This window comes from Python bivittatus, unplaced genomic scaffold (assembly GCF_059951505.1).
Source record: "Python bivittatus isolate LINGU-HERP-01145 unplaced genomic scaffold, Pbiv_v1 ctg000850_np1212, whole genome shotgun sequence".
NCBI lineage: Eukaryota > Metazoa > Chordata > Lepidosauria > Squamata > Pythonidae > Python > Python bivittatus.
The window spans coordinates 11,974,531-11,997,888 of NW_028277112.1; the positions used below are offsets into that span (position 1 = coordinate 11,974,531).

The 23,358-nt window shown below is 36.3% G+C and overlaps 1 protein-coding gene across 1 annotated transcript in view; it reads left to right on the forward strand.

Annotated features, from left to right (window-relative positions):
* Positions 1-23,358, forward strand: part of ADGRV1 (adhesion G protein-coupled receptor V1) — a 275,296-nt gene that overhangs the window by 217,393 nt on the left and 34,545 nt on the right. The window contains exon 86 of the mRNA XM_088130185.1: positions 10,723-10,880. Coding sequence (XP_087986311.1) covers positions 10,723-10,880 — 158 coding nt within the window. The remainder of the gene's footprint in view (positions 1-10,722; positions 10,881-23,358) is intronic.

Here is a 23,358-nt window from a genome sequence, read left to right on the forward strand (position 1 = left end):
AATTATTTGTCAAAATTGTAAGACACTACTATTGGGCTTTATGCTGTATTTTAAAGTAATGCATTTTGTGTCTGCACATCGCCTATCACAGCAGCTTTTCTGGTCAAAGAAGCAAAATGCACACCAAAATTCTGTACACCAAAAAATGATCAATGAACACGCAGTTCATTGTGAGTCTGATTTATGGTAAAACCAAAATGTGTTTAATGCTTATTTATTTTTGGACACCCTGCCTTAGATTATTTATTTTGCAAACTGCTAAGAGCTTTTTTTCTTGAAAGCCACAGCAGGTAGACCTAATTTTTTTGTGGTCTCTGTGCCTCTTATTGATGGGATTCCACCTGCTCTGACCGATATTTCATAGGTGAGTTCGAAAGGGGGGAGTCCCACCCTTCCTTTTGTATATATAACAATAGCCTGTCAAAACCACTGGAGTTCTTTTTCTGTCACTCTAGTGGTTTCTGTAAAAAGAATTCTCTTGAAACTTTTTTACCTGCTTTTTTCTTCCAAAGGGAAAAGAGAAAAGAACTTATATAGATGTTTGCTGTTAGTAGTTTCTAATTAGCATTTTCCCTTTCCTCTTCCTGCAGTCCCATTGCCCTGAGGCCTGTGATTCATCCCACAAACCAACATGCTATATTTTTGTCTTGTCTCAGCAAAGGCAACTTTGTTGACTCCTGCATGCATTGTCAGAACTGTTAATGGCAAGCTCTCATAAATCAGCATTCTTGCGTACATATCTTCCTTTGGGTCCAGTTTTTTAAATCAACCAGAACAAAATTTACTATTCCTCCTACTATTTTGTGTGGTCTGGTATCAGCAGACTCTTATCTAATTGCCATGCTGGTGGCCCAGAAGTATAAAATATTGAGAAAAACAATGTGAATTCCTACATGAGCCCTCTTTCTTTGGCCTGTGAGTTGATACTAGAAGTGCCTACATTCTCACAATTTCTGATAAGCCTTCTACAGGCTAACTGGCACTGCCTATTCCAGGCAAGATCTCCTCTCTGCCAGCTTCAGTTCATAAGAAGCCAAGTTCTAAATGACTTGAAGCAATCTATTAAGCATTTGACCCTATCCCAGGATTGTCTTTAGATCCCGAGGACTACACCTCTTGGAGATTCATCTACGCTACCTCCTTTTTTATTCTGTTTCATTCTTTACTGAACTCATCCCACAAACCAACATGCTATATTTTTGTCTTGTCTCAGCAAAGGCAACTTTGTTGACTCCTGCCTGCATTGTCAAAACAATTAATGGCAGTTCTTGGTGGCCTTGACCTTCTCTATCTCAGAAACCCTTTAGCCAAATCAGAGTAGCTATGCTAGATAGGAAAGGTCTCTTTATAATCCCTAGACTGAACTCCATAAGACTGCTGCCTACCCTGAATAAGTGTTGGGCAATCGTGCCCTTGGCTCTTATCAACAAAAAAAAGTTGCTGCTTGGATTCTTTGATAGATGTTTTTATCTATACAGGCAGCCCCCGGTTAAGATTTCCATTCCTAAGTCTGTCTTTAACTCGAATTTGTATGTAAGTCGGAACTCATAAACGGGCTGCCTATTACTAAAAATGGCAGGCGGTGTTCTCCTTCTTCAAGCCAAGAAACTGCTGAAGTCATGCAATGTTTTCATGAACCGCTGAAAACAGGCTGTATATTAAAAATGCATGGCTTTAGCACATTATTAATTAATTATTTATTATTATTATTATTATTATTATTATTATTATTATTATCCCACCTCTTTTTTATATATAACTCCAGGTGGCCAACTGCCACTGTCTTCTTCTGGGAAGTTTTCATCTCTTTCCCAGTCAAGTTTGTAATTCTATATTTCCCTGCTTGTCTCCCCTCTAAGTACTAATCAGGCTGTTCTTAAGCCCAGGCAAAATTTGCTGACCTGTGCATTAATTAATAATAAAACCTTTATAAAAGATATGTAATACAAGTGATAATACTCTGGGTCAAATTCAGAAACCAAAAAAATGCAGTCAAAAACATGGATATCAACCCAGAGTTTATTCCTCATTTTTCCAGCTACTGACTGCAGAGATGGCATTGACTTAATATCTGTTATTCACCCTTCCCTTTTCAAGTTCCAGCAGAACAGTATATTTCAGGCAGCACAGAAAAACTGGATTTTTACCAAAAAAATTCCAATACAAACAAAAATATAGCATGCCTATTTAATCTCCTATGGGTGCCTGAACATGGTGACACCCACCATGACTAAAACCTGGAATGAAATTGCTCCAACTTCTCATTCACTAAAAGTATTTCTAGTGATAGAACTAACAAAAGTTGTACCTATTGCCTTTTTCTTGTTTAATAGATGAAAGTATTGCTGTGTTTGTTTTAGGCATAAGACTTCAGTGAATATGTTATTTCATGAGTTTTTGAATTTTAAAAAATATTTTGAGTAGGCTTTAAACAAAGCAAAAACAAAATTGTCTTGATAATAAACATAATTTGATGGAGGGTGTTGTCTGATAATTTGCTAATTGAAACTTGTCCTTTCCAGTTTAGATTTGCATTTATGGGTGGTAGAAAGCTTGTAATGATGATGCAGATTTGGAACTGGGATACAAAGGCAGGACAGGGCCATGTACATATAGAAGTTTTACAGCTGTATCATACAAGCAAAGAATACAACCTACCAACTTCACATTTTATGAAAAATATCCAGACATCATTTTAAAGAGAGGTTGTATGCAGGTGCTTTCTGAGTCAATAGCAAATTATATTTTAGCATACTGAGATGGTTAGGTTGAGGCAGGCAAGGGAACCTTGTTTGTCCTGAGCCAAGTATGTGTATTTAATTTGAACTGCTACTTCAGAATAGCTGCCCAGTACTGCTAACACATAGTAATTCTGTCCGTCCTTCCTTCCTTCCTTCCTTCCTTCCTTCCTTCCTTCCTTCCTTCCTTCCTTCCTTCCTTCCTTCCTTCCTTCCTCATTATCAGAATAATGAAATGCAAAGGAAAAAAAATTTAGAAAAATCAGATAATAACAACTGAATAACACAAAAAGAAACAACTAAGCTGGAATAAAACATAAATAAAATATTTCGGGAAAACTTTTTAGTAACACATTCTCTGCTTCTCTTCTGTTTAGTTCCCCAACCACTGACCACAACCTAGATATATATGCGTTACATTAAACTTTAAACAATATGGGTTTATTTCAGTTGTCTAAATTCACCTTGCTGTATAATGTGTAGTATATATGGGAGCCATTCTTGCTTAAATTTAGTTAAACTTCTATTAATATAGAAGTTTAACTAAATTAATATATACTGTCAATTTTATCATTGCTGCATATTCTCCAGTTTTAGTCTCCCAGTCTGATAACGTTGACCAAGTTCCTCTTTTCCAATGGTGTGCCAAATTTGTTCTTGCAGCTGTCAGTATGTATCTTAGTAAATTGTGACATTGTTATGTCTGTACTATGGCTTTCTGACCTGTATATACGTTTCTCATAAGGACAATGAGATGTTCTGGGATTCCTATTTTTTGGAATACATTCCGCAGCTTGATGTGATTGTCACAATCAAAGGCTTCTCTATAATCAGTGAGCCACTATTGACTTATTTTTACACCAACAATAATGTATTGTGTTCCTCAGCCTTTTCTAAAGCCAGTTTGAACATCTGGTATATTTTTTTCCACATAGGGCTCAAATCTGCGTTGTATGATCCTAAACATTATTTTGCTAGCATGTGAAATGAAGGATATTGTCTGAATGCTCTGTTAAGTCTCCTTTTTTGGTATTGGAATGTAGATTGATGTCTTCCAATCTGTTGTTCTCCAGATTTGCTGGCATAGCTTAGTTAGATCCTTTACTGATTCTTCTGTTGCTTTCCATATTTTACGGGGTATACTGTCAGTTCCTGTAGCCTTCTGACTTGATAATGACTGGAGTGCTGATTTAACTTCATCTTCTATGGTCATGATTAAGCTTTTTTTTCCCCCAAAGAAAAAGCCTGTTTTAAAGTTGAGTCTAAATCCAGATAATTAATTGCCCATTTCTCTTGGTAAATATTAAAAGTTACTTATGAAAGTAACTTTTGTAGGCTGTTTTTGCTCACTTCCTAAATCAAAATTGTCATGGATGAATGGATGGATGGATGGATAGACAGACAGATAGATAGGTATCAGAATCAGAGCTTGTACATGTAATTGCATTTTCCATTGCAGTAAAAATTCAGATATTTATTCTTTCATCGAAACTGACAATTGAAACCAAATGATATTATGAGCAGTTATACTAGTTTTAAAAGTTCTTTGAATAAATACATTGCCCTGCATTATAGGCTCTTGAGCAAATGATATACTACATCTGAGAACTGTTTGCTTTGACTCATAGAGCTGCTGGCACTCAGAACAGAAAATCTTTTAAAGAAAATCCCCTGTTCATGCTGTATTAACATTTAGAGGGATTTCCAGGATTTGCAAATACATTTTAGAGAAGAGAAACAGAAACAAAGATCTCTAAACAATAAACAAGGGGAAGTCCAGATAATCTGGTGCAATTTGGTTTTTCTTTCTTTTTTTCATTCAAAAATAGATCTACACAGGTAGATTTATTAAATGAATTGCATGGTTATTCCATGCATGGTGAATTTTACATTTTACCTCTCTATTAACTGGTGTTCAATAAAATTATGAAGTGTTATCTCTGAATTTGGAAGTAGCTTTCTGTTTATAAAAATATCTGCCAGGTGGGCCCATATTCAATAACTTCAGTTTCCAAATAGTGCAGCTATATAAAATATGTTAACATTACTCCATTATATTTCAGGATTGAGAAGTAACACAATGTCAGCCTGCTTCAGAGGCTGGCAGCGATTGAATGAGAGGCAAGTTTTAGTTCCGTGCCCCATAAAAAGTAATGGTAAAGTAAACTGTCTTCAGGTAGCATTACCTGAGATAAGTGATCAGATTGGAGTGGGGAAGGATTACTTGTATGGGAATGGTAACTCCAAGAAATTCATTATGTTTATTTTAAATATTGCATTTAAACAGCAATTATTATATATAAGACTATGTTAGATTCATTTCCAGGTGTCCTGGATTTAATTCCTTTTGCCAACTTGGCACCTGGACAAGTCAGTATCCCATAATCTAACCTCATAGAACGTAATACAGATAGGCATACATAAATAGAAAATCCTTATTTAGGGAATCAAATTAGTCCCATCATCAGCAATAGCAGGGACAACTGTTCCAGCTCTGTAACCTCTTCAGGAATTGGAGTACTTACCTAGGAAGGCTGCATATGTAGAAAGGCTTTCCCAGGACAAAGATTTATCTCCAGCTTGTTGAGGGTATTAAGGACAGCAAAGAAAGGGCTGATTAAAATTTCTGTACACAGAACAACTATATTGTGCCTTGATTTCTTTTTCCTGACCCCATTTAATAAACCACATGGAAATACTGAGGGAAATCAGAATGACCCAGTCAGTGCTATGCAAACCCATCATAGGTGGAAGTTATGTGGTGACACTACATACTAGTGGCATTATTGTCACACCCCAGTATTCAGCAGCTTAATAAGTTCTCTAGGTCAAGGGTGGGTAGCCTTTGCTTTTGTCACAGAGGTACACAGAGTTGAGGCCAATTGTCAGTATGGCTCCTTTTCTTTCTTTTTCTTTTTTCTTTTTTCTTTTTTCTTTTTTCTTTTCTTTTCTTTTCTGACACCGCTTCTCTTCCTTTCTTTCCTTCTTCTGCATCTTTGCATCCCGTTGGATAGAATACTCTACCCAGTGCTCTCAACGGATACGTGCAGACACTTTTGAAAGGGGTCTTGGATGCCCACTCCTGCTCTAGATACATTGAGATTGCTTACAATTTAGGGTTACGGTTAGAATTCTTTTAAGCTTGGAATGAGGAAAGCCAGTTTTTTCTGAATGACAGAATTATTAGAATTATAATAATTCTAATTATAGCTCCCTCACTATTAGCCATCCTGGCTGTGGAAGGTACATCAAACTAGTGTCCTCCAGCATAGGCATTTGCCATGCTGAGCATTTGGGGAATGGTAGTTCCAAAGTATCCCAAAGACATCAGTTTGAAAAAGTACTAGTCTAATTCCATTTTTCATCTCAATCATCAGTAATTAATCTGATCTAGGGAATCTCCCTTCCTCAATATTCTAAAGTAAGACTTCCTGCTATTAAAATGTTTCCTGAAAAAAAAATATCCAAAGTATCAAGGGAATTTCATATATGTGTTCTACTAACTGGTTTTGTTCTGTCAAGTATATTCACCATTTATCTTCTGTCCGTATTAAAAGATATTAATATGTAAGTTCAGTACAGAGATCTTGACTAACAACACAAAATCTTTTACTTTGCTTCAGGACTTGGATAGCTTACAACTCTGGCACTGGATTTGTTCCTATAATTTTGATATAAACCTTTGGTAAGAGAAATGGGAAACTCCAGGAGGGAATTTTGCTAATCTCAATGAAATACTTTTAGTTTTCTTCCATTCCTAGCAACACGCCTTATGAGCTTTAAGTAAAAAATCAGTACACACTTTAGCTATAATAAATGTATAGCTCTTTAACTACTTTGAGAGTTTTTCAGGGCAGTTTACACTGTCCCGGGGAAGTATCAGATCTCTACTGGTATCATAGCCACATCATGTGAAATTTCCAGTCCCATGTATTTGAAGTGGGGGGAGAATTATGTACTTCTCTTGCCAAGGCAAATATATAAGCTCTGTTCATACAAAGAGGTGTTCACTGAGGATAAGGAGTGGGATCATGTTTCCTGCCATGCTCCAACCTTCACTGCTGATACAAATCGTGCAATCAAACAAATGTAATACTTTCATCTATTCACAGTTTTCCTTTGTGAATATGAATATACTAGTCATAGAAATTTTTTTTTTCAGAAAGTTCAAAGATAAAGTGGGGAAGGAATTGTTGATCTGACAGGAAGTAACTATTGGTCATTATACCATTCAATACCTGTCCATAACACCAGTGTCTACTCTTTGGTGATTATTTGGGGAAAAATAACTTTCTCAGTAACTGCAGTAATTAAACTAATTCTTGGGAAACATGGCAGCATCAACTAGACAGATGTATGATGTCTGTACAGTCCTTCTGAGAGCAAGCAAGCATTTATAAATTGTTAATTGTATTTATAACAAAATAAAAAGGTGTAATTAATCTAATTACTAACAACCTGCCATAATTTTAGCAGCCACAACTGTTTCCCTATTTTCAGAGCAAACCAGCTAACATCTGAATCAATGGGAACCTCAAGCATTTGTATTGATATTTGTATTAGTATTTGCCCAGCAACAGTGTGCAGTACAAACAGCCAATAGGAAATGTTTGTTCATCAGCCTTTACTTTTAGTTTAGTGTGTATCTCTTACTTCCTGTCCATCAGCTGGAAAAAAACAGATGTAGCTCTTTTGATAAGAGGACCTTGGTTCAGGTCTCTGCTGCAGTCTTTAAATGGAAGATTTCAGGCTATTTACAGTTGAACAAACCACTGTATTGCATTCTGAGATACTGTGTTGTAAGACATATTGTGGTAACTGCTTTAACACTCGTCTATATGTGCTCAAAACAAAAAGAAGAAGAAGAAACCTATTTTCATATTATAAAACTATTATTTAAACAGAATCACTAAAACTTTGATAATTCTGCTGAAAGTATCACATCCTACACAGCTCCCAACTTTAATCTGTGGTCAGTAAAGGAAACCACAAGAACAAAACAAACAGGCATGCAAATAGCATGTGTTCATTACAAGTTGTCTGCACTCCTCACTGAGCAGCACAATCAGGTCAGGGGTTTGGCATGCAATGGGAGAGACAATGTACAACTGACACTGCAAATAGGAAGGAAAGGCCCACGCAGGAACAGGAGATAAGGTTTGAAAAGTCATGCGCGTGCGCACACACACGTGGATGTGCGTGCACAAAGCAGGCTTAAAGCAGGATATGCATAAAAGAGACATACTATATGACAGATCCAATAGAGCCCTGCTGGAGTATATATATATATATAGTCACAGTGACAGCTGCCAGAGCATCAAAATAATCTGTTTTTTCTTTCAACCAATAGTACTACCTATTATTATACACTACTTGAAATTATAAGGTGCAATAAATTCATAAGATCAGCTCTCTAAAACAATATGCTTGGTCCCTGACAAGCAGGAAATTCTTAATTGTCTGCAGAATATTTGGACGTCATCATTCTCTTTCTTTAGAGCCTATCTTAATCTGTTTCAGCCAAAGCAGCAGAGTCCTAGTCGCTATATTTGCAATAGTAAAAGTGTGCCAAGTAATAGACTTCACGCTTATCCACATTTCATCTCTGTGTGCTGCCCCAACAAAATAACACCATTGGCAGCACTACAGACATTGCTATATCTCTGCACTGCAGAGATACAATAATATAAATTATTGCAGATGAAAGCTTGGGTTCCATAGATGACGACTGAACTTAGTCTTCTATGTATGACAGGGTTTCCTTCCTCCCTCCCTCCCTCCCTTCTAAAATGTTTCACATAAATCTAGTTAAAGTCATACTGAACCAAGCATGTGCTCAATATATTTTTCATGTGTGCAGATTAACAGCACTTGAGAGTTACATGCAGTCCATTGAGACTTACATTAGTAGAGAAAAATAGAAGGTTAACTTGGATCACTTTCATAAGAGAGCTAATTATCATCCATTATAAAAAATTAATTCTGGCAAGTGATGTAATCCTGTGGTGGCCACTGAGCTTTGCACTGGCTAGAAAGCTGGCTTTTCCAATTCTGGAGGCAGATCTCAGCGTGGCCCCATCCCTTTGGAATATACTGCTGATTTTTGAAAAAGTTGTAAAAACATGGTGATTCTGGGGGGCATTGGGTGCATAAGGACTAATGAGCACACTGCTGGTTTCAACCCTGCTTTATCTTTATCTTATTTTAATTTTTTACATTAGTTTAATTTTATTATAATTTAATTTTAATACTTTCTAATTTACATTTAATGTTCTTTTAAGCTATTGTTAGTTACTCTGTTAACTGTTATCCAGCCAAAGTATTGTTTTAAATGGGTAGGATACAAATCCCATAACTAAATAAAGATTCTGAGCAGTACAAGTTCCCCTCTTTCCCATAGGGCATGCCCAGCCTTAGCATATAACTTGCTGCCAAGATAGCTCAGATCCTTCTGTGAAATAGGTGGATGTACCAAAGTGAAAGAATTATATGTTTAATTAGTACAGTAATATTTTTATATCTACTTTTTCTCTCATTCTTGTATTCTGAAAGTAGAAAAATCGGCAGATGCACATCATACATTTTGAAATACAAATTTATACTATAAATCTCCTTGAAATAAATCATTTCAGAAATGAAAGCACAAAGGATGGTGTTTCATGATGTTTTGTTTAACAGTTCAGAACTAGACTTCAACTTCTAGTTGTACTCATTAGAAATAGTAAAGATGATGCTGGCAATGATACTTGTTTTTCAAATCTGCTTATCAATATTCAATCTTAATCTTCCAAGAAGCTAAAATCCAGTGGTTGTGTGTTTCCATGAAAGTGTGGATAGACAGAAATTAATGGCAAAAGAGAAGCATCTTGATAGAATTTTTGAATGGAAATGTTTGCTCTTACAGAGTCCCAAATAAGAAAGTTTTTACTGATCATACAATATTGCTCATAATTAGTCAGAATTAAACAGTGGGGAGATATTTCTGAACACTTTGTTGAGATACAACATTTTTATTATCCAATGAACGTACAAAAGGACAACAGTGGGGGTGCTAGAACGTGCTAATGGCTTATTTTCCTTTCTGATTTGAAAGGGTGAATGCGAGGCAATTGGCTATTAAAGTTGGGAAGGAGTCAGAGGTTGATACATCTATGTTCAAGTTAGAAAAACCTGCTGTGCCTCAGCTCAGATCAACTCAGATCAAAAGTTCTTTAAACAGAAATATGTCTTGTGAGCCAAATAATGTTGCTATTGGCATTCTATATTTTAACTACATAAATAAGAGTTAAAAGTATTCTGGTGAAGTAATTGAACAGTACATTTTTGTAGAATATATAATATTCCTGGACTAATGCAATGTTCATTGATTTACATCCAAAGAACCCACCACAATTGGGTTTACAGGAGGCAAGTATTAATAGATTTCAGCTGTGCTTTGGTTTCTGAATGGGTGAGGTCTAGCCCTATCCACTTCTCCCACCAAAGAGGAAAGATAATGAGAGGGAGGGGAATTACAAAAGGAAACCTACAATTGTTTTACCTAGAATAGAACCTTTCATTATACGCCAGTCATTTTTTGTCTTTAGATATGTTTTAAAGAAATTCTGAATGTGGTAACAAATGCTACATACAGGAAAATGCTTTTTTTTTAAAAAAAAAATAGTGCTACTAAAGTTGGCATTAGATAAACATAAAAATAGCATTTTTGTGTGTGAGTTCAGCTTTTTTTCCTAATTGGGCAAACTACATTTATAAAAACTTTTATCATACTAAAAGATAAGGTTAATCCCATTCTGATAATCACTGTCTCTTATAAATTCATGATATATGAGATAATTAAACACCATTTGAATTTCTTTTTTTTACTCTTGAAATCATGTGGTTAGACAAAGCAAGTGTAGCTTGCTAGATATCTTGACTTCCACACTCCAGTCAAAGTTCCTGTAATATTTGAAAATGACTGTGTTTTCTTTTTTCCTTTCAGGTGCTTCATTCCAAATATTTACGCAGCCCTTTTTACTGCTGCCCTGGTACCACTAGTATGCCTGGTGGTAGTATTTGTGGTATTCATCCACGTTTATCAAGTGACACCTCAGTGGAAAGCTTATGATGATGTATTTAGAGGAAGAACCAATGCAGCAGGTATGAAATATGAACTATGTCTAATGAAGGCAGGTTTTCTAAGTTTTAGCCCCTCGAAATATATTTTCTCTTTTATACTTATAATAGCTCTATGTTGAGTCAGGTAAGAATGTAACTGATGTGATATTTTGGCCTGGAAATGTAGCAATACAAAATGCTTTATCATTTGAATTTCTACCTACCCTCCTATGGAAAAGGTTTTTATTTATTTCCATTCTGAAAAATATGTCCACTGATGGGTCCCAACTTAATTCTATTTTGAGTTAGGCCTATTAAAATCGACAAGACCTAAGATTGTTATGACTGACTTTTAATCCCATTGATTTCAAGGCAACTACTGTTAAAGGCTAACCAAGAACACATTAAATAGACTTCTGTCTATGCTTTATTTATGGCACGTAAGTCACCATGACCTGATTAACCTTACTACACAGAAGAGGAACTTTAAGCCTGAATTTAAGCTTTGAAGTATCCTGCATATATGTGCTGGGGAACATTTGTCAAAAACAAGTAGCTTCCATAGGGAGAGATTTAAGCCTCCCCACTGCATATAAAATTGAACCTTGTACACTTTACATTAGCACAAATTGAAAAATAAAGGTTCCAAATCAGGACCCAGTTCATTTTTATCCTACATAAATCAGTGGCATAAAGTTGCACATGAAGGTACCTTAAAACAGTGTTTCTCAACCTTGACAACTTTAAGATGCGTGGACTTCAATTCCCAAGCCAGCATGGCTAAAATTCCCAGCATTCCCCACATCTTAAAGTGGCCAAGATTGAGAAACACTGCCTTAAAACACTCATGCAAGTACATCAGGTCTGTCTACTCTGCCTGGCAGCCCTTCTGTAGATATTCAGCAGAGGATTTGTCCTGCTAGGCTACCTGAAACGCTTTTGTCTTACAGAGCATGGCTAAAACACTAAAACACTTTCCTATTTTATACAAAATCTCCCAACCATCACGAAGCATGTTTTGGCTAGCAACTGGCAAAAAAATGTTTGTCCAGAAATAAAACCAAAACTGTTTCCAGTGAAGAATCAGTTTGAAACCTAAATCCATACCGAACTTTTCTCTAGATGCCCATGTTAGACTAATATAAAAATGTGATGATTCCCAGCTGTCAGAAGTTTTCTGGAGATGGACTGAAACCAGCCATTCGGGCTGCATGTAGAAAACAATAGGAAGTCAGTGCAGATGTTAGAACAATGTGAGAGATTGCTCTCGCATGGAGAACAGGTGAAAGGAAGGGTGGGATGGCTGCATTGTTTGGTAGGACACCTGTTGTACTTGAATTTCACTAGGATGTTTTCAGTTACAATGCTTGTGTCTCCTTGTAAAGGTCAAGTCTTTGTGTTAAGGTTCTCCTTTTTTATTACCCAGCCCTTTGCTTTTAATGGTAGCCTTACAATTTTAGATTCATTTACCCTTTGCTGAAGATGATGTATTCCTTACTACACGCAGTCGTCCTTTTGCTGTCTTAGCAGGATGGAAAGGTGAAAGGATGCCGTTTTTAACATGTGTTTAGTTTAGTTTAGGGACGGGGGAATTCAGTGTGTCTTCTCATTTTTTGATAAATGATATAATTGATATAATTAGGTTAGATTTGAGATAGCTATATAGAGAAAATATGTGTGGAGGGGAGGGGGTTAGCTAAGCAGAGATTTCACTCTGGTTCTTGCACGTTCAAGTCCAGAACTATGAAGCACACATTTAGAAGTATGGATTAAAATGCCTATGCCCTTTGTTTTCTATCCTTGTAATGGTGTGTGGGAATGACCTTGGGAGAGAAGAGGAAGAGCCACAGGCTGGACAACCAGCATGTAAAAGATATCTCAGACCACAGAAGGAGAGGGGATGTGGGAAGCATTTCAGAAGGGACTCTCCCTAGTTTTCCAGAGAGTAAAAGGAAAAGGGGGAGGGGAGGAGAAATACTTTCAGCCTTGCAAGATTCTGTTAGTGTAACCTTACAATAAAGATAGAGCTAGTATTCATTGTTATGCTTCTTGTCTGGATTACCTCGAAGAACTAACAGTCCCATAATGGTGGGATCAACAGTCTATCCCAAGCTGCTCAGTACCTGGTAAATCAGCAGGTAGCAATGATGTATCAGGAGTTGCTAGTCAGCTATAGCCACTCATGGTTTTGAAGGGATATAATTAAATGTCTGCTTCCTCTCCAGCTAGAATGGCAACTATACACAGATGTAAATGGAAACTGACAAAGTGGTTGTGTTTGCACTGTATATGGACCACAAGCAAACTAGCCATCTTAGCATGTTGTACAAATCCAGTCCATGTGGTTAGCTCATTCTTCTGTATATTATGTTAATCCAGAAAATTGGATTTAGTAAACTATGGTTGAGTAACCATGTATAAAAATGTTGTGTGAACCCAGAATGGAGGTTCCCTCTAGTATGGATACTGCTTGGTGACTTGGTCATTGATGTCCTTCCTGTAGGAATTTAGCTGTTTAATCCCCTCCAGTCATCTCTTCCTAATGATGAATACGTTTTGCAGCCTGTTGTAAGCTAAATTGAACTGCGTCAACTGGCTTCCCCATGTTTTAGAGGAAATAACACTTAACTAGAGGAAGTAACACACAGGGCTTTTTAACAACAAAAAATCCAGTTTGCTGTGAAACAATTTGGACATGTGTTTCTGAGAGAAGTTAAATAACTCAGTTTCTGAATCTCAGTTCATATATTTTAAACATTGCAGTCATATTTTTAAGGGTGGCATTTGCCTCAGTTAAACTCCTCTAAAATCAGTAAGGAATTTCGTTTAGGTGATACACACTTAAAATATGAAGGATCCTATTAGTATTGTCTGCATTTGTTTTATTTTGATCCTGTGTGAGCCTATTTCTGCACATGGGAAGAGAACCTGCTTGTGAATTTCCTGTTGGCATAAACCATGGACCCTGAAATCCTTTGTTTAGTCAGAAAAAAAAGTAGTATGACATGATCATAAATCTACTCTCACACACACATCCACATACTCCTGGAGTGCAATTAAAATGGAAAGAAGATTGTCTTGTTTCTGCTAAAATTGAGTTGCACTAAGAATAGCAGTACACTTTATGATGCAGTTCCAAGTCAGCAGCCCTCCACAGTGTGGCTAAATATTTTTAATATCATTAGCTGCCCAGGGTCATGGATTTGATTTGATTTGAGAAATCAAATAAATAAATCCCAGTGCATTCAGAGAAGGCTTTATATACGAATAAATAGGATTGTACAGAGATCTGAACGGCAAACTTTGATTCAGAGCACGTAAAGATGCACATGTAGCACCTTAAAGCAGTAGCATCTTTTCCTGTGGTTAAAAGGCAACTGTTGCATGATTCCAAGAAAATATATGATGCTTCCAGTATATGCTATGAGCAAGCCTATGCATGTTCTGAATCACCTTTTGGTCTTTGAATCCTGATCTCAGACAGCTCTACATATGTATGTCTGTGTTCATGCTGCACACAATAGCTTGATATACCTGGAGAATAATTCCCTTGGCTTTTGTTGTCACGCTAAGTATCCTGAGATGAGGCATAATGATCTATTGCCCTTATCACCTCTTTTTGTCTTGGCTAATTAGTCATCAGTGGCAGCTAAAGAGGATGAGGGAGAGAGTTGCTAAGATAATCACATCTGGCCCATTTTAAAATGAGCATGTACACACAGTGTATTAATATGAAACAATATTGATAAGATAAGTGGTGTCTGCTGGCTTTTTTTACAGGAAAAGAGTATGGCTTGGCAGCTAAAGCTGTGATATAACACATGTCATTGGGCGAATGGCATTAATGCATTGCTCTGTATGTGTATTTGCAGGTTTATTGTGGGTGGCATGTAATATGTTTGAGCCATCTGGAACTATTTTTGGTTCAGGCATTTTCTGTAGCACATCTACTCCTAGTTTTTTGCATGCTATGACAAATTAAATGGGTTGATCTCTGGCCGAGTAATCATCTAGTGAGTCCTCCTACTCTTCAGCAACAAAGTGGATATTTTCCCCACCTAAAAACTATATTGACCAACTATTAACATTGCAAGAATGATAAATAAAGAATCTCATGGAAGGAATTCAGTGCCTGTGAAACAGAGAAGGGGTGAACCTTTGGCAGTGAAATGTAAATATTTTCAGAGAATGGCATTTTCCACAAGAAAGGTATAATTTCTTGAAATGATAAACTGTGGCAACAGTCCAACTCATGCACACCTATTTGGGAATACATTGGATACTGAAAAATAGGACCTGATTTTTAAGGAAAAAAGTACTTTTGCTGGTCTTTTAAACTTCAGTTTCAAATTAGATGTTGCATATTCATCAAATGAGCATTTGGTTACCTTGCTACTTCGGAGTACCAGACTTTCATGCAAGCTTGGTACTCTTTATTTCAAGATACAACTATTATGACTGTTTAGGATATTTATATATGTATTATGATTACAGGATAGTAATATTTCCTAAGTGGCTTTCAAGCAGTATAAACAATAGTAAAGAAAAACAAAAATTTTAAATGAAGAAAGAACTACAGTGGTACCTCGGGTCACGAACGCTTCTGTTCACGACCAGTTCGGGTCACGAACAGCACCGTTCGCAAAATTTTCCGTCCGTGAACTCCACATCGGGTGATGAACAGAATCCGCGGCCATTTTCCCTGCCGTGACATGTGGTCATGGCTTCCTGTAGGGAGGGGGACTCTCCCTCCAAGCAATAACTGCCTCCCCACCCGCCTTCCTGTCCCCCACGCCAGAAGTCGCCTCGAGCAAGGTTAGCGTTCTCTCTCTTCGTACTGCACTGTGCTGTATTTTGTTTCATATTTTTGTGGTTTTTTAAAAAAATACATATGGTTCAGAATGGATTAACCGTAATTACATTGAACCTTATGGGAAAATTTGATTCGGGACGTGACCAAAATCGGTTGGCGACCAAATTCGGAGGGGTCAGAAAGGATTAACCATATTTACATTGAACCTTATGGGAAAATTTGATTCGGGTCGCGACCAATTCAGGTCGTGACCAGAGTCGCGGAACAAATTAAGTTCGTGACCCGAGGTACCACTGTGTATAGGATCCTTTCCACAGGGTAGAAAGAACAATAGTCCAGCTGAGTAGCTTCTGTTATCTTTGCCAGCCTATTAACCTCTCCCTTCAGGGAGTACTTCCCACAGTAGCATAAGCAGCAAGAGAGAATATTCTCTATGCTTTATGAATCTAGAGAATATTTCAGAATTGACAAAGTTTCATGTTGTATATAAGTTGCAAAAGACACTGAAATTTCACAAATCTAGTTATATAATCATATTGATTTGGAAACGTTTTTCTGTGATCAGCAAATTAAGTTAAATAATTACATTATGTTCTTGCCTCTCTATGTCATTAATTGTGCATGCTGGAGAAGAAATGACATCTGTCTATAAAAGGAAGTTGGCCCAATTTATTTTGTTGCACTCCTTTTAAAGAGATAAGGCATCTCCACTAAGATGACTGGAAAGGTGTCTTAAATAGATCTTCTTCAGCTATTTATCCTCCTGAGCTCTGTTCCTTCATGATTAAAAAATTTTGTTTGCAGAGTTCATAGAGGGAAATCATAGACCAATAGCAGAAATATTCCTCACATGTAATTTCATTGCTTCCTTATGCCCTGGATAAGTAGGGCCTTAAAGAGAATGTAAAGAGAGTAAGGTAATTTGACTTGGCCTTTATCCTCCATGGTTGGCTTTCGTCTGGTTTCTCTGTGAAATGGGTAGATGGCTTGAACAGTTGATTTAATAACTCCCCAATTTTATGTCCTCCTGTGCAATGCTTAATCTGCTCCTTGGTGTACTGGATCGGTAAGAGCACTGAAGCTGTTAGGAAGGCAGCTAGAATGCATGTGGTGTTACAAAGACTAGTAAAAGCTCATTACAGTACTGAAATCAGTTCTGCTGATTTTCTTCCCCAAACCTGCAGAATCAGTTTCAAGCTAACCCATCATGGTTGATTTCACAGTCACCTACTTCAAAATGCAGAGGTCACAACATGAGACAATCAGTTCACTCTCAGTTGACCAATAGGTAGACATGAAAACCAGTTCCCCCTCCCCCCACCCATGGACTGTTTTATTTGGAGCTTTGTAATGCACGTGAGCATATGTAGTTGGGTGGGGTGAAGCTGCTAAGGTGCCTTCTTTCTAACCCCTTTGAAACAGCAGATGAATGCTAGCATGAAACTACCTCTACAGAAAAAGGGGGAGATACCAGGCGTTGGAAGATAGAAAGAGTCATGGAGAGGTGATCAGGGAAACAACTTTTGGATCGTAAGCTAGTATACTGAAGAATTCTAAGCCAGAATATGTTAGCCAGCCATTGTCTTCTTTGGGATATATGTGTAGGACCTTACCTGTTCATAGGAACACATTCTGTATCAACAGCTGAAGCGAATTTTTGAAGCTTTCTCAAGGTATATGAATCAATTGCCCTTGAAAATTAAAGCCAATCTCTCAGAATCCTATAAAGTGGATTTGATTTAAGGCTGGAATTTAAGCCCTAAATTTTGCAGTGTTATCACAGCTAAGCACATTTTTCACTATCAAACTTTTGCATCATTAAAACAAATCTTCAAAACAGAATATTTTCTGATTCCTGGAATAATAACCTTTTAAAGTGACAAAATCATATTCTCTTAATGATTTGGAAGGTTTGAGTTGTTTCAGATTGTTTTCTAAACCAGTTTGCATTTGTTTTTTACAAAGCCTTTTGTTGTTTGCCAAGAGTTTTAAAAATATTTTTATAGGAGCCAAATGGAACAGTAGTTAAAATAAAAACCCAAGCAGGCTAACAGCTTGAGCATATAGTTCAGTTGCAAAAATACAATATCTCAACATACATTTCTCTAGTTTCTCTAGTCAGCACTTCTCTCAATCTACTTAGCTGCTTGCCACCACAAGTGGTTCCAAAAGGGAAGCACAGTTGTTTCCATCCCTTACTCCAAGTTGCTGCCCTCCATTCTCCTTTTGTTATTCAAAAAACATCTGAAGTTTGGTTAAGGCTAGTCACTTGTAGTACAGGATATATTCGTGCAGTCTAAACAGGAAAAGATACACAGACAGCTTACGCATTAATTGTACAGTTCAGTTTTCTAAGTCTCTTATTCATAAGGATTTATTTCAGCTGCACAAATATTACTGAGAAAAGAGCTTTATTTTTCATACCTCAGTTATAAAGATTCTTTTCCCAACTCTGACTTTCAGTAATACACGTAAAACACTCCCATAAATTAAGTAATATTTATAGATGGGGAATGATTTATGTATGTATTTCAAGATTAGAAATGAGTATGCTGAATCATAAAAAGAAGCAACAGTGATAGTTGATTCATGTTGGGTAGTGTTGGTAAGATAAAATTACTCATTAACTATTCATTAACCATTTTACTGTACCTCTACAAATATTCACATACAGTACTCAACTTCAATCTGTCAAAAAGTAAAATAAAATAAAATGTTTTTGCTTCTTGGACTAAGAAACTTTTTGAAGCTGAAGCATTTGTGCTGAATATGATTGCAACTGAGACAACACCTTGCTAATGAAACTTAAGAATATAGCAGTGTCTAAATATATTTGCCAAAACTATTATGCTTTCTTATTACTGTTTTAGACTACAATAATTTATTCTTATCATTTCTTTAAACAGATGTGAAATTGTAAGTCACTTTGAGTTTAAAGCAGATGCTAAATGACCACAGGATTGTATCATATACTAGGATATTCCAAAACTTTCAAGTAGTAAATGTGGTTTCAGGTTGCTGGCATTTCACAAGATTTTTTTTTTTGCAATAATCACTAAACCATAGTATCAAGATTTTGGCAAGAATGAATGTAGGGCCCTGGTGACACAGTTTCTTGCATACCATTTTTTTTCCCATCTGGGTTAGTAATAATTTTTAAAGAGTATTTTTAGAAAAGTTGTGTTATTGGCTGAGGACCTGAACACCTTTAATTTTTCTTACTATTTCTGACTTCTTTTTTGCACTTTGCATAACATTGCTTACTCAAAGAGGAATAGCATGATGTGTGTGTGTGTGTGTGTGTTGATTCTTTGGTTGGATTGAATAGCATTCATTTGCTAAAAATTACTAATTTATAACATGTATAATATCACCTGTAGTTTGTTTAACAAATAGTTTACTGAATCTATTGTTTCACTGGCTGGGTTCCCAGAACACTAAGCCAACCTAAACAAACCATGTTATGATTTAGCAAAATATATGAACCTACCCAGCATTTCATGAACTTATACCTTGAATATCTGTTGTTATAAGCAATTCAACAGGATGGTTTATTTAGATATACATATCTCATCACAACAAACTGGCTTTGCTGGCATGCCAAATAGCAATTCACACACATAGTAAGAAACCCTACCACATTATTTTGTTAATGTCTCACTGTTAAATTCAACTGGGCTTTGGAACTTCTACCCACATAGCTTCTCTGCTTTCAAAATAGCTTCCCTGCTTTTCATCTGTTTTCTCTTTGCTCTCATATCCTATTATTCCTGAATCCCACTACTACCCTCAAACCTTTTCTCCCTTCCCCTCATCTGCTTTCTCTTCCTGAGTTCTTGTTGCATGTTGAAGCTTTGTTGTAACTTGAATGTCAGGCAATCATAGCTTCTGCCCATAGTTGTCACTCCATCTACTAACTGTTGCCATCTTATTCTTGTTTTCACATTGAAACTTCAAGCTCATACTAACTGGGGAGTCACATCAGTACTTGCTTTTCTTCTACCCACCAGCCAGTTCATTTCCAAAACCATGACAGTTTGGACAGACCATAAAATGGTATGCTGTTCTATCAAGTGATGTTGCTCAAATTAAGCACAAAAAACCCTCTGTGTACTAGATTATTGTAGAACATTCCCTTTCGAAGCTTTGTAATGTTAGTGGTTCTAATTTTCTGAGCCTTTGTGCACCTGCACCCTGTTGCTTGCCCATATCTTGACAAAATATGCTTACATACTCCATTATCTGCCTTGGCTTGTTAAGAAATATTAATAGATGTCCCCACATGCTAATACTATCTGCTTCAATGAGAAAGAGCCTCATGTTCATGCTGGTTGCTTATGTGGAAAGACTGGCTGTTGTAAACCCATATTACTGTTGTATGTTACAAACTGACTGGTTCATCCACCCTCATAGTAATTCTGGCCATCTTAAGGAAGAGCACTAGTTTGCAGATCTACTCATTGCCAACCGTGTTTTGAGGGGGGAAAAAATATCTTCCCATCTTAGACAAGTGATTCAATTTTTATACTTCCTTTTCCTAAGAATAAGTTTACCTCTCCTTGGACAGGCATACAGATGCCACAGCAACAGACAGTGTGTTGAACTTAAGATGACTGACTGTTATTTTCCCATAGCTGCCAGTGATAGCATCTCTCTGTTCTTATTTCTTGTCCATCACTTCTCTAAATAGTAATAAAAAGAAAAAGACAGGAGCTATTGAAAATTTAGCAGCTACTGTGTGGGGATGACAAAGCATCAGTAAGCCAGCTTGAGAAAGGTTATAATTATGTCCCTTGAGAATTTTGGAAAGCTAAAAGTAAATTAAGGAAATAAATTCAGAGCATGTAAAACTAAAATGAAACTAACCCTAAAATAAGAATGAATTTCTACATATTCACAACCTCTAGCTCCTGTGAGCACAACAAGTATTCTTCAAATGTACAGCTTTTGTGTAATATAACATAGAAAACATTCCATAGGTTACTGTAATGGGTTGTGAGAATACCTTTGGGAGACAGAAGGAAAAGGAGAGGCCTAGACAATGGTCTTATAAGAGAAATCTGAGTCCAAAGGAGGGATGGGGCTGGAGAAAGCATCTCAGAAGGGACCCCCCCTTGTTCTCTGGAAAATAAAGGCAAGGGAGGGGGGAAAGTGCTTTCAGACTTGAAAGATTCTGTCACTGCGACCTTACAATAAAGATAGTACAGTAACACTGTACTAATGGTTTTGGTTTCCTATCTGGACTACCTCGAAGGACTGACAGTTATGCTTTGAGATGGTCACAGTATCTAGTGATTTTTATAACTGAGCGTTAGCCTATCCTTTCAATTGTACAAGTGTCAAAGCTGAAGCCAGAAGCTTACCAATAGGGCATACATATATGTGTCTACATGTGTGTGTGTATAAATAAATATACCTATGGATATGTGCACGCACAAATCTCTATTGGAGGATGACCAATTGGTAAATCCCTGAAATAGTAATGATAGTCAAAGAAATAAGAATTAATTATAAATCTATGGAACTTACACTTAATTCTTATTTCTTTTAATAGTGTTTAATCTTGTTGGTTTTTATTGGATTGTGACTTATGCTATGCAGCGTGTATTCTATACTGTTATCCTCATCCATTTAATGTTAATCCCACGTTAAAAGTATATTGGAATTATATACATAGGGTTCTTAAACTGAGTCGAGACCCCTGGAAATTCATGATGAATTTAGAGAAGTGTTGTTATTTCACAGTAAAACAACTTGCCTCAGAAAATAGACTTTCTTTCATTAGAGGTTTCTAAGCAAAGGCGTGAAAACACTTTTCAGGGATGACGGCAGGGTCTTCTGTGATGTGAAGTTGAAAAACCACAGTCTTGTGCTAGAACACTTGATGATTTGCAGTAGGATTTCAGACCTACTGAATTATAGCTACTAAAATGTTTCTCTTCAAATAGTTTATTAAAAAAGAGTTTTTACTGGAAAATCAGTATTGCTTTTTTTTTCAATTCTATCTTGCCTTTGCCTGAATGTAATGGAAGCAGCATAAGATTCTCAGATCCTGTCTATCTCCGCCCTATTGATTTTCCTCCCTATAACCCTTGAGGTAGGTGAAGAAGACAGAGTGTCTGGCCCAAAGTGAGAGTTTGGAACCTAATTCTAGTAAAACTTTGTTTTAATGACTATATTATTTTGATCTTTGGAGAATTGGGTCTCAAACTGATCACGGATTGCTAGAGTGAGCAGTATGTGTCTGTATTTGAGCCTCTATTCTGCATTTGACTCGAACTGGTGAAACTTAAGATAATAGCAACAGAAGAAAAAGGAAAGAGAAGTAGATGTCACAACTCCATAATCTGCCCATCTCTGCTGACCTTTGAAAATCTTCAGCTCTATTATGTGGCAAACAAGGCATGAATGAGTACTCCTTATGTTTGTTCTTGTTCACATAACAGGCAATTTGGATTTTTCTTTTCCTGCTATATTGTATAATAGAAAAATCTACTTTAACTTTTGGGAAAATCTCCTGGTTCATTATCAACATGTAGGGAGGTGGTATATGTAGAAAGTGCCTGATTTATCATGCATAATTTATTTTCTGTAGTACCAACTGGGTCATTTGCCTTTAAAAAAAAGCTTTATTTTTGGATTATTAATGTCTATCCTTTGTTGATAGTTTTGTTTCCTTCCTTTACGTAAAACAGAGAGCTACAGCATAATCCTATAAAAAAAAAAAACACTAAAATTGCAGGAAGAACCTCAACATGCCCCTGAGTGGGAAAATTTGGTTAAATATCTTCTTAAATCTCTCCCAAATACTGTAATTTAAGGGGAACTTAAAATATGTTCCCTTATCAGGTTTTTGCACTTAATTTTTCATTTACATGGTACATTTCTTTTGTGCAAAATTCTTCTATACATCATTTAATAACACTTATTTGACAACAGAGTTTACAGCTCTGTCATAGAAACTGGAGGAATTGGAAAAATATTGGCATCTTTACAACCTAAAATGGGGAAAGGTTACACATTTACAAAGAAATCAAGGCATCATCAATACAATGTCAGGGACTCAATAAAAAAACTAAATGTTTTATGGTTCTAAATACTGCTCTTCACACTTTTTAATGAACTTTCATATCATGGTCCTATAAGTGGAAAACTTTCACTTTAACTTGATATATATAAAATTTTATATAAACTTTCACTTTAACTTGATATATATGAAATATATATATATATCATTACATTACAGATTCAAACATCCATTGGTGGTGTGTGTATCTTTCCAAAATAGAAGTTGACTAATGGAAAGTTAAACAAAATTCTGAATTTGATAGCATACTATCAGAAAGCAGCTAGGCCAAGGTTCCAGCAATGGCATTTAAAATTTACTCAATCTTCCTATGCTACATTTCCCACCTACACTGTTCTAGTAATGACTTGGCAATTCCACCTGACTATTACCATCCATGATATTGCAGATTATTCATCAAGATATATTGATGATTACTCCTACTATTTTAATCTGGATGTTATATCTAAATCAGCCAAAAAATAAATTATTTGGAAATAGTATAAAGTTAACAAAGCTTATTCAAATATCTTAATTTTCTCTCCATGTAAGTTTTGATACAGTTTACTGACAAATTCAGTTTTCAGTGATTTTGGTCATGATACATGCTTAAAACATCACAGGTGTTACTTAACAAATTG